This window comes from Eulemur rufifrons, chromosome 7 (assembly GCF_041146395.1).
Source record: "Eulemur rufifrons isolate Redbay chromosome 7, OSU_ERuf_1, whole genome shotgun sequence".
Classification (NCBI taxonomy): Eukaryota; Metazoa; Chordata; class Mammalia; order Primates; family Lemuridae; genus Eulemur; species Eulemur rufifrons.
This window is the reverse complement of record NC_090989.1, coordinates 171,171,789-171,184,185: the sequence shown is the minus strand read 5'-3', so window position 1 is coordinate 171,184,185 and position 12,397 is coordinate 171,171,789. Positions and strand designations below refer to the sequence as shown.

The following is a 12,397-nucleotide window of genomic DNA, read 5'->3' as shown; positions in this document are numbered from 1 at the left end:
TGTGAAAAGAGGAATGGAAGGACTTTTGCCTGTGAGCATAAATCACGGTTGATAGTGTCAATATTTTATTTACTACGGTATAAAGATATATTTTAAACCCCAAGAGGCCCTAAGGAGATAGAATAAACCCCAAAGGGCTTTCAAAAGGCTCAACCTGCATGAGCTGGGGGCAAGAGGCAGTTCTGCAAGGGCCGGAACATACACAGGCGTGAGGGATGCTCCCGAAATAGCACTGCTCTCCTCACTTCTGTGGCTTGTGGACAAGAAGGCCATTTGATATCTGCCAAATCTCTTTCTAAATATGTCCCTGAGATAAGACCATTACATGGAACTTCCTCCATATGCTAACATTCATTACGACACCGACTTTCTGGAAGTCCACCTATTTATGCTTTCACGGCTCACTGCTGGTTACTCACCAGTGTCACATACCTTAGGGCTAAGGGGGTAGCGGCTGACTTGACCATTAGAATCCCCTTTCTTTTAGCCACTTTAGGATCATGACTATGTAAAATGCTTTGTTCCAAATTCAGAGACTTGCTAAACTTGAGGTCTTTTAAAATTTGGTGGGCTTAGTCCTGAAATCCTACTCTGTAATTTTTTTCTAACCACACATTCTGCCCTAGAAGAGTGAATATACCTTTAATTATAGAATAGGGTCCAGGAAAGCTTCACATCCCTTCAAAAAATTATCTTAAAAAAAAAAAAAAATATATATATATATATATATATATCTCCTAAAGAAAGGAAGAAAAGGGGAAAGGGAAGAAAGGCAACAAACTTACACTATCCCAAACTTCCCACCCCAAATACTATATTGGGTTTTGTCTCCCTAGACTAGCGGCAAAGTCTGGCCTGAAAGAACCCTTCTTTGTTGTCAGAAAGACCAAGGCTTAAATCTTTCCTCACCAGCTGACTGGCCTGAGGTGATGACTTGCTCTCTAGTTAAAGTACCGTATGCACAGGTCCTCTTACTGCCCCACACTACAGATGGGGAAACTGAAGTTTACAGAAGCTAAATAACTTGTAGAGGGCTTTACTTAGTGCACAGCTGAGACTTGACCTTAAGTCTGTCTTGACTCCAGGCTTGGCCATGGTCTTCTAATGTCCTCACTTTTCTCATCTGTAAGATGCAGGCAGTAATACGACACAAAGATTAAATAAGTCTACGCAAAGTGTCTAGAATCATGCCTGGGTCACAGCAGTGCTCAAAGTAATTAGCTCTTTTCTGAGTGGGCAGAGCTAATGTGTGACTTTTCTTCATATCTCTAGCCCAGCACACATAGCAGGCACTCAAAAATGTTTAATGACTATGCTAGCCAAGCGTCTACAGTTTCTACAACCTGAAACTTTCAATTCATCCTGTAAAAGGGAGAGGTAAGATGAAGGTAGAAGCCAGTATCTGCAGTGTGCTAACTTCATCTCTGGCATGCCAGGAATGTACTAGGCACTTTCATTGATCATTTTATCTCATTTGCATAGGTACTATACTATTCCCGTCTTACAATCAGCTTGCCCAGGGCCACACAGCTGGTATGGAGCTGGAACTCAAAGTCACATGTATCTTGACTCCAAAAGTAGTACACCTTCTGCTACACATCATGCCTTTCATATAAGACAAAATTTGTCCAATTGTTACAACTCATTTTCGTATTTGAAAATGTTCACAAACTGTCCTAAACCAATTAAGAAGTCCTAAAAGTTGACAAGGAACATCTAATAAATTTTCTTACTTCAAAATCAAACTTATTTTGGCCATTAGCAAAGGTTCACCATTCTTTTACTGTGGATGACTGCCAATATTCTCTTAGAGATTTGTGTTTCATGAAGGTAATACGAAGATAAGTTATAGGCGGAAACACATGTGCTTAAATAAGTCATAACTTCACTACCATGATGGAAACTGTATTTTATGTAAGCTACTAATAAATCAATTTGCATGTCTTCAAATATCAGAGATTTCTTTAACTGTCAGACCTCACAATGTTTTCATAAGGCTGCAAAACAAGAACCTGTGAAAATAATATAATGGAATCGCCAGTCACAATGGGGAAGGGGTTAGGGACCAGGACTTTCAGTTAAAATGTTACTATTTGTGACCTTTTACTTAAGGGAACTGTAAGCTACTGGTAATAAATACCAGTAGCAGGTACATGCCAAGGTATTAGACAGATGAGATGGGAAATAATTATTTGGTGCTGCTTTAGTGTTCAAATCACTTGAGAAACAGCAGTGTGCGTCTCCACTGGAGTTAGGTTTGTAACTGAATGGCAGACTAACTGCTTTCAAGGCCCAGATTCAGGGGAAACTAGACTGCTGTGATAAAACTACATCTCAGATTTCCCTGGGGAACAAATGCAGATTCTTTACCCACTGGTAGGCAAAGTGGCCACCTTCCTACAGTAGGGCTGGAGATGTCACCTCCACGCAGCAGCTGAGAATGTGGTGGGGGCAGCAGTGGGGAAGTCTCACACCCGCCCCTGGGGACCCTCGCGGCCACATCCAGGCACCACGCTCCCCTGATCAGTGGGGAACCTGCAGCCTCAAGGCCACATGTGGCCTTTCGGATCCCCAACTGTGGCCCCTCAACCAAATCCAAACTTCACAGAACAAATCCTTTTTAAATAAAATTTGTATTCAGTCAAAAGGCCACACTCAAGGATTCAGAAGGTGACAAGTGGCCCCAAGGCCTCAGGTCACCCCACCCCTGTAACAAGGGCACACTTTCATGCACCTCTTACACGTGATCTCCAAACAAGTGTCTAACTGTGGAAGACTTCCAGAACAACAAAGGCCATGAACATGCTCTTTTTTGTAAAGATTGTGTCAGGCCTTCTCATTTGTTACCCAAATAATCCCTCACCCTGATTCTAGAATTTCAAGCCCATGGGGAGATTGTAATCTCTCCCTTTCTTCCTCTTTCTCTCCCCCTCCCTCCATTTCTCCCTTCCCCATAATCCCCTCCTCCTCTCCCACACAATATAAGGAGGTGTTTAGTGTGAGAAATTGATCAAAAAATACTAGAATGCAAATATCACTATAGTAGCACGTCAGAATTATTCAGACTGTATGATGGGTTTTTGTTTAGAAATTAACTTGGAGTGAGGAAGTTGACAAAGTCTTTTTTTTTTCCCCCTAGTTTAACCCCTGACCAGGAGCCAAGGGAATTTCTGAGCATGACAAGCCATCAACACCTCCAATCTAGAGAGACATTTCTGAGTATCTGTGCCAAGTAGTTTATAGAACAAGCATGGGCAAGGAAGGGTGCCGAGGATGGCACACGGGATGATTTATCTGCAGTGGTTCCAGCCTATTTAAACTTGGAAAAGCACTGCAGGACGAGAAATCTGATTTCTGATTTGAAGGCTGGTGTTGTCGCTGCCTTCATGGCCACGCTGGGGTACACTGCCATGCAGCAGGGGAGTGTTTTAAAGGGGCCGGGCAGGATGGCGAGTCACCATTCCTCTCTATACTGAGCAGGGCAAGATGTCGCAACGAACTCTTACAGAACATCACTTTTTCACCATCTGGAACATTTTCAAGTGCTGTTTATCCTTCAGAAATGTTTTAAAATATTAATAGTAACCTTGTTCCTGCGGATCAACATTTGTACCAAATAAAATTTCAAAACAAAACTAGATATAAACAAGAAATGTATTTATCTTTGGCTAAATATATGTGGATCTACTGACAGCAGATTTTTTTTTGCAGGCCTTGAACAAAGTCCTTCACTTATCAGAACCTCAGCTGAAAAAATAAGATGCTCATATTGGAGGAATTTTAAAATATACAAGCTATTAGATAAGATTATTCTTTACAGTAACTTTGTTAACATTTATTAAATGACATTAAACAATAAAGTTAATTTATAAATGTCATTTATTAATGACATTATTCCTTCACTCAATAGAGAAGACAAATTATTGTGAGAATAGCTTTTCATTTTCTGGGTGTTGGTTGTTCTTGCTGAAATGGTAATAACTCCTACATCTGTTCTGTTTTACAGATGACAAATTAGGAGCACATCCATTATCTCAATTACTGAAGTTAATTAAGGTAGGAACGGTCCCTTCTGCATTACAGGTAAGGAAACCGGTGCTCAGGAAGGCCCCGAAGTCTTATTCCTGAGTTGGGGACAGAACAGACTCGACAACCTTGCAAGTCAGACAGCCTGCGCTAGACGTGTGGCTCTGGGCACCTCATCCCCTTCTCCACCTCCCAGTGTCCGCAGTTGTCACTAGAGCACCGGCTGTGCTGCTACACCCCTCCTGGGACCCATCTGAACTAAAAGGGCCCGGATGGCAGGTTCCTGCCACAGAGCAGACTACTGAGTTCCTGCCTTCCCTCCTTCTGACAAAGGGAAGTGCTTAGTGCCTCTTACAGAGTTATTATTCAGAAAAGGAAATTGTGATGAACGCAGATTTCTTTAAGAGTAACAATGCATCTACAAGCCAATCTCTGAATCGGGTATTTACGGAATGGGACCAGAGAATGTATACTTCTTCCTTCAACACATGGAAGTTTTAGAGTATTGTTAACTTTAAGAAGTGGCCTTCCTTATCCAGGATGACTAAGTTTCCATAACGTGCTCACTTGGTCCCCCGCGCCCAGGAGGGAGTCAACAAAATGGCACCTTTCTCTTAGGGACTGGGGATTAATGACTCCTGACCTCTGGAAAATGACTCAAGACCACCTACTTATTTAACACAGCTATGTGTCATGTGGAAGCAATTACCACCGTGGTCAAGCCAGGCTGGTTTCATGTCTAGAGGCTAGGTCCTTATTTTTGATTATCAATTCTACCCGTCAAACGGGTCTAATTATTAATAATGAATCCTATAAAATATGTTTTCTGTTTTCCCAATCACTACAACAACAACAAAAAAAAACCCCAATCCTACAACCACCATGAAACAAATGGAAAAAGAATTATTTTCCAATAAAACTGATACCCTAAACTTGAACTGCCTGTCCGTTTACTAGTTTCCCATCTAAACTAAAAGTTTAGAATTTTCTGGCAAATTTACACTTCGTTTTATTTCAACTGTAATTCTAATTTACCTTTATGTGAAACAACAAAATATATTTCTCTCTTGGGCTTTTAAACGTATCACTTATTAAATTCTTTAAAGCACCTGCGTTCTCATTAAAAGCTCATTGGAATATTCAGATGACGGAGTGATGGATAATGCGATCTTGTGTATTGTTACTTTGCTCTTGCTTTAATGTCTCCAAAGTACCCAGATGTGTAGACTGCCAATTTTCTACGCAGAGCAGTTTAGCGTTCAGTAAGTCGTGGAGGAGCCGCTGCTCTCCTGACACCAGTTAATCTGCGGCGCTGTCAAACATGTCACACGAACCGTGAATCATTGCCTTCTGCAGAAATCGCTTAAACCCCCAAAGCAATGCTCAAGGCAGACAGCTGCATGGTTAGCCCTGCACCCACAGCAAGTCACTTCCCACAGAGGACTTTATAAATCATCTTTAAGATAATCCCAGGGCCTGAGTGAAGGCTTTAATAAAGATAAAAAGAAAAAGGAAAATTTGTCAAAAACAAATTGGTTGTCTGTCTTTCAGGCAGACACATTTTGAGCAGGTTTTTTTCCCCTAAGACATGTTCTTTTCTCAAACAACTAGTGGAACTCTCTTCATCTAAACAATCTGGAATTTCTAAAGAATGTTGTTTTTGCATAGTTAATATTTTCACATTTTTCTCCCCCTCTTTGGTCTTTCCCAGTATAATATAATCCTTTGCACCTGCAAAAGCTCCACAGACTGCTGACTGCCAAGAATCCACCACATGATCCTGCCTCCAGGACCAGAGGGCCTGTGTTTAAGGAGAAAGAAAAATACAAGTTATTAAATATTTGAATTTATCGGAACCTCCTGTGGGTTAGCTCTGGGGATGGGAACTTAAGTGAGAAGCTATTTTGGTGGCATTCTCCACTGATGACATAAGTGACTTTCCCAAGGATTTAACTGCATTCTAAAATAAGTCAAAGAAACAAGGGTGACAGCTACATTAGAGTGCTCAAAGGAAACAATTTTCAGGGAATATGTGTGATACACACACACACACACACACACAAAATCACCACAATTAAGACAGTGAACTTATCCATGAACTAAAAGTTTTCTTGTGTCTTTATGTAACCTCTTCCCACCCTTCCTCACTACCCCTAAGCAATCTGTCATTCTATATTAGTTTGCCCTTTCTAGAATTTTATACAAATATAATCATACATTAATTTTTTTTTAGGTCTGGCTTCTTTCATTCAGGATTATTTTACAATTCATCCATGTCAAGCAGATATCAACAGTTCATTCCTTTTTTATTGGCAGGTAATATTCCATTGGTTATGTGATAATTTATGTATTGGCCTGTTGGGATTTTTCTAATTTTGGGCTATTACAAATAAAGCTGCTATGAACATGTGTATACGAATCTTTCACAGACACATGCATTTCTCTCTCTTGGGGAAATACCTAGGAGTGAAATAGTTAGACCACATGGCAGGTATAGATTTAACTTTTGAAGAACTGCCGAACTGTTTTCCAAAGTGGTTGCATCATTTTACATTCCCACTAGTTCCAGTTTCTCTACATTCTTCCCAACATTTGGTATTGTCACCATTTTAAAATTTTAACCATTTGAATAAGTGCATAGTTCAATTTCACTATGGTTTTAATCTGCATTTCCCTAATGACTAATGATGTTGAGCTTTCTTATGTACTTATTTGCCATTCATTATAACTTCTTTGGTGAAGCGTCTGTTCAGATGTTCTGCACATTTTTACTGGATTGTTTATTATCTAACTTATTGAGTCCAGGGTAGGAACCTGCAGCCTTAAGGCCACATGTGGCCTTCTAGAGGTCCTTAACTACAGACTTTTGAACTGAACTTATTCTTTCACAACCGAAAGAATAACAGTAAAGTTAGCACTAATTTCCTACTCTCCGTACTTCCCCCCTGACAAATATATCTGGAAGGTTAAGAAGGCCGCGAAGGAGATGAAGAAGATGCCATATAAACAAGACAGAAACAGTCCTGTTTACTTTGTCAATTTTAACAACTTTTCTCAAGTCAGACACCTATGTTAACTGTCTAACAAATTAGATACATAATAATGTGTGGCTTCTGAGGACTCCAACATTTCCTTCCATGTATACTAATGAGAAGGATTCTCTGAAAGTGTACTTATTCAATTTACTGGACTAAGTGCAGCAAACAGATTTTAGTAACCTTGCTTGTGAAAATAGATAAGCTAAAAAAAAACAAAGATTACATACAGGTTTTTGGCACATTTTCAGTAAATGCTCTGATGTTTGCAAATAAATCTGTGTGCTTCTGCAGTAAGTATTATTTTTTTCCAGAGCTCTTGTAAGCACTGGAGAAACAATAGGAAACACAGTAGAGTAACATCTTTTTACTTTCAAAGTGGCAAAATGTGGCCGGGCGTGGTGGCTCACACCTGTAATCCTAGCTCTCTGGGAGGCCGAGGCGGGTGGATTGCTCAAAGGTCAGGAGTTCGAGACCAGCCTGAGCAAGAGTGAGACCCTGTCTCTACTAAAAATAGAAAGAAACTATATTGACAGCTAAAAACATATAGAAAAAAATTAGCCGGGCGTGGTGGCACATGCCTGTAGTCCCAGCTACTCGGGAGGCTGAGGCAGGAGGATCACTTGAGCCCAGGAGTCTGAGGTTGCTGTGAGCTAGGCTGACGCCACAGCACTCACTCTAGCCCAGGCAACAGAGCGAGACTCTGTCTCAAAAAAAAAAAAAAAAAAGTGGCAAAATGTGTATTTTATCAGCCTAACAATGTCAGTTCCATTACACACTTCACCAACTTACAAGGAAAGACATGTAAAACATAAATTTGACTTTTCTTGACAATTGAAGGTTATCTTCAGTTAATCTACTGATACCTTCAAGGGTTCCCAAGAGCAGAAGTTTACTCCAAACAGACTTAAAATACTAGTAATAATGCTGAGTTTATAAGCAATAACAAATAACATGATGTGAATTTCATCTTGTCGTACACGAGGAAGAAATCAAAGATGCTATGTAATTCATAAATTCAACAAACATTTACTAAGCACCTACTAGGTGTCAGGCACTGTAGAGTCAAGAAAAAAAAGGAACAGTCGCTGGGTCTCATATTTGAGGAAGGCATGGTGGGGGCAGAAGAGGATTACAAAAGAGAGAAGAGAGGTGATGGAGACGGCTTCACAGAGGTGCCTGCTGTAATCTAGGGGGGAAAAAACTTTGGTTGCCAAGGGAAAAAAACACAATCAAAATAGACTCAGATGGCTGAAGACAGAGTTTAAAAATAGAAATCTCCACAGATAAGCATAACTTTCCACTATCACCTGGCCAGAATAGTCTAAGAAGATATAAATAGTTTTGTATTTGAAACGGATACTAATAAATACCTTAAACAAAAAATCCCTAGAAAAACCAAAAGGTTTAAAGTCAAGTGAGAAATTTCAGTGGCAAACACAAAGCATGATATAAACACTGATTGTAACAGCTGCCGCAATACATACTTATACAGAACTTAGTAGCTTCCAGGCACTCAATACTTTACATACATTGACTCATGTAATCCTCACCCAAGTCTTACGAGGTATATGTAATTCTTATGATTTTGCCATTTTTAGACAAGAAAGGTGAGGCTCAGAGATGTTAAGTAATTTGCCAAAACTTAAACAGTACCAAAACTGGGATCTGAATGGAATAATCTGCTGTGAAGTATAAAAACCCTTGGATTTGGATCTATAGGTTGTATCTGTCTTGATAGAGCATAGAATGGTATCTCTAAGACACTTTATTTCCACACACAGATCACAATTTCCACTGGAATGACATTAAAATATCCAAGTGAATGAACAAACTATGTCAATGTCCAAGACAATTTGCTTAAATAAGAATTTGAAATGATTTTTCAAAATGAGGAATTGTTTAAATACAGAACTTCAGAAAGTAATATTCAGACCAATCTAAGAAGATGAGATGTTATTTATAAATTATTCATTTGAGTGCAACTCCAAACACATAAAATGACAAGAACCTGACTGGTAAAAAAAAAAAAACAAACAAACAAACAAAAAAAAAACCTAAACATATTGTATACAATTTAAGAAAATATTTTGAAATCATACATTTGCTCATGTATTTGAGGCACAGGAGGATAGTGATAAACATACTGGCTGGAAAGACAGGAAAAGTTACTTACTGGAAGATTAAAGATGATTATGACAGTAAGTGGGGAAACTGAGGCTGATTTGTTCTGCTCCACACAAAGCCATGTATCTTTTAGACAAATAGAATAGTATATCTGCAACACAGTAAGATCCCTCCCTACCATACACAGCTCAACTTCTAATGGAACTACATTATAATATACAAGTTACCAGAGAAAATATTTTGGTGTCAATAAAATATATTAATATTTAAATAATGTGGATCTATAATAGAGAGGGCTTTTGGGTTTTTTTTTTTTTAAGGACTTGTCTGAACATCAAAAATTGTTTAAATTGCCATAATTTCTCAACCTAAATAAGTAATTTCACTGCTACAGAGGTCTCCTCATCGTTTCTGTCGGGGCAGATAAACGACGGGGGAACGGGCGGGCGACAGGCACAAAAGGAGCCCAAATGTAAAGAACCAGCATGGGGGTCTCAACTGTGGCTGATGGAGGTTGTGCACCAAAATAGAAATAAGAATTTTTAAAAAGCAGGCGGCCATACTTCCCCTGGTATTTGTTTTTGTTTTTTTTTATCCCAATTCAATGTCCCATTTCCTTTTTCTTTTCAAATATAAATGAAATTTTCAGATGAATCTACAGAGATTTGTGTACATTAAGTTTCAAGTTTAAGTAACGAGGCTGGCAGTCAGAAACATTCTTATAGATTTTTTATGTAAGTTATTAATCAACTTATAGTAAGTAAAACTTCCTTAATATAGGTTGATTAATAACTTACATAAAAAATCTATTTTGAAACAAATTTAGATTTACAGAAGAGTTACAAGAACAGTAGAGTCCCCTATACCCTCCCCCCAGCTTCCACAGTACAATTATCAAAGCAGGAGACTGGAACCCGGACAATACTACTCACTAAGCTACAGACCCTAACTGAGTTTCTCCATAGTAACTACTGTTAAAAGGTATGCAATTTTTAAACATCAGCCTGATTTTTTTCAATTAATGATATTTCTATTATCCATTAGGATACTCAGTGGTTTTGCTACAAAAACAATTGGGTTGTTCTACTTTCCCAAGTGATTCTGCACTTACTGCTCAAGGCCTGTCAGAGGAAGAGCAGCAAGAAGTCTCTTGGTTTCGCCCCACCCCAAGGTTAACACCAGTACTCATGGGACAAAAAACAAACACCAGGCACAATACTATGAAATGGCCAGGAGTCCAAGCCTGGACCAGGTGTCTTCTATTAAAGTATGAGGTGAAGAGAAAGCTTTTTTTTTCCCCTCCCACTTTAAAAGACCCACCCAAATGAACACTACTTTCTTATGAACAACAAATTGAAAGTACGTGCTTTGGCTCCAGTGCAGGAAGACTAACAATCTGGGACTTCTTCAGCTGTTCCCTTCAAAAGTAGTTATGTGGCTTCCAATTTTGCAAGAATATGAAATTTTACTATTACATGCTTTTTATGGAACAGCAATAGGTATGCATACAGAATCATCTACTCAATTCCAATTAATAACATCAGACGAGTATTTATTTAAGACAACAGAAAGGACAATGCTTAGTTTTTTTCAAGCCTAGACTTGCTCTTGATATTATCCTCTGTGTAGGTCTCACTGCTGGGAGTCTACCTGCAGAATTTTATAACACACTAAAGACAGCAGACAATTATTTTCATGCAAATGCTCTCCATATTGTAGTTGATCAAGTTCTTATGTCGCTTTGGCACATACTTTAAAAACAATTAAAGCACCAGCTACTCATAATTTTATTATTCAATCAGATGAGCCATCTCTCTGTGAAGTACTCAATACTAGTATGCCTGAAAAAACAAGATTTCCAAAACCAAGTCTAGAAGCTGAAAAAAATATCACGTATAACTGGGAACCACAATTAGGCTCTCAATTCTGCCATACCATGGCTTTAGCAATATTATCAAGTGGCTAAAAAGGCTAAAATGGGTCAGGTGCAGTGGCTCACGCATATAATCCTAGCACTTTGGGAGGCCAAGGCAGGAGGATCGCTTGAGCTCAGGAGTTCGAGACCAGCCTGAGTGATGTAGTGAGACCCCCATCTCTACAAAAAATATAGAAAAATTAGCTAGGCATGGTGGCATGCACCTGCAGTCCCAGCTACTCAGGAGGCCGGGGAGGGGTGTGGGTGGTAGATTGTTGGAGCTCAGGAGTTTGAGGTTGCAGTAAACTATGATTGTGCCACTGCACTCCAGCACTGACAACAGAGTGAGACCCTGTCTCAAGAAAATACCAAAAAACAAAAACCATTTATACCAAACCACCCCCTAAAATGCTAGCAAATAATGAGTAAGGAAGTCTAAAGAATACATAAAAACAAAGCTAACACACTCCTTTTTCCCATTTTTTAAAGGAGGTTACATGTGAATGGATAAATGGGTCCTCAAAATCAAATACTGGCAGAGTCTTACATTTCCAAAGGAACCAGGAATCATTATAGGCATTTTTAAAAAATGCTTCATATATATTTATGTTTGATAATCTGATTAAGCTAAAGTGTGGGAAACTCCCCTCTTTTCTCACACTAAGCCAAACAAAGTCAGTATGACTCATTATGGGAATCTCTTATCTCGATGGATTGTATTTATCTCATTTTAGTCACAAACTTACATAAATAGGAGAAAACTGTCTAAAAGAAAGAGACAAAAGAATTCTGGTGTGCTTTTTAAATTGGGTTTCTGGTTTTTTTTTTGTTTGTTTGTTTGTTTGTTTTTTTCTTTTTCTTTTTGGAGACCAGAGTCTTGTTCTGTCACTTGGGCTAGAGTGCAGTGGCATCAACCTAGCTCACTGCACCCTCCAACTCCTGGGCTCAAGCCATCCTCAGTCTCCCCAGTAGCTGGGACTACAGGTGCGCGCCACCACACCCAGCTAATTTTTTCTATTTTTAGTTACCCAGCTAATTTTTTTATTTTTAGTAGAGATGGGGTCTCACTCTTGCTCAGGCTGTTCTGGAACTCCTGAGCTCAAGCGATCCTCCCACCTCGTCCTCCCAGAGTGCTAGGATTACAGGTGTGAACCATAGCACCCAGTCCTATATTCCTTCTATGATCTTAGTAGCCCTAGAAACAAAAAAAAAATGTTGCCCATTTATTTTATAACTTGAACAAAAGGATGCTAGGGAGTTCTAATTATTTTTCTTTTGCCATAAAGTATCCCAT

General features: G+C 39.2%; 1 protein-coding gene across 1 annotated transcript in view; it reads right to left on the bottom strand.

The window, feature by feature from the left end:
• Positions 1 to 12,397, bottom strand: part of SLC25A26 (solute carrier family 25 member 26) — a 138,406-nt gene that overhangs the window by 10,541 nt on the left and 115,468 nt on the right. The window contains exon 7 of the mRNA XM_069476043.1: positions 5,758 to 5,827. Within this exon, the coding sequence (XP_069332144.1) occupies positions 5,758 to 5,827 (70 nt within the window). The remainder of the gene's footprint in view (positions 1 to 5,757; positions 5,828 to 12,397) is intronic.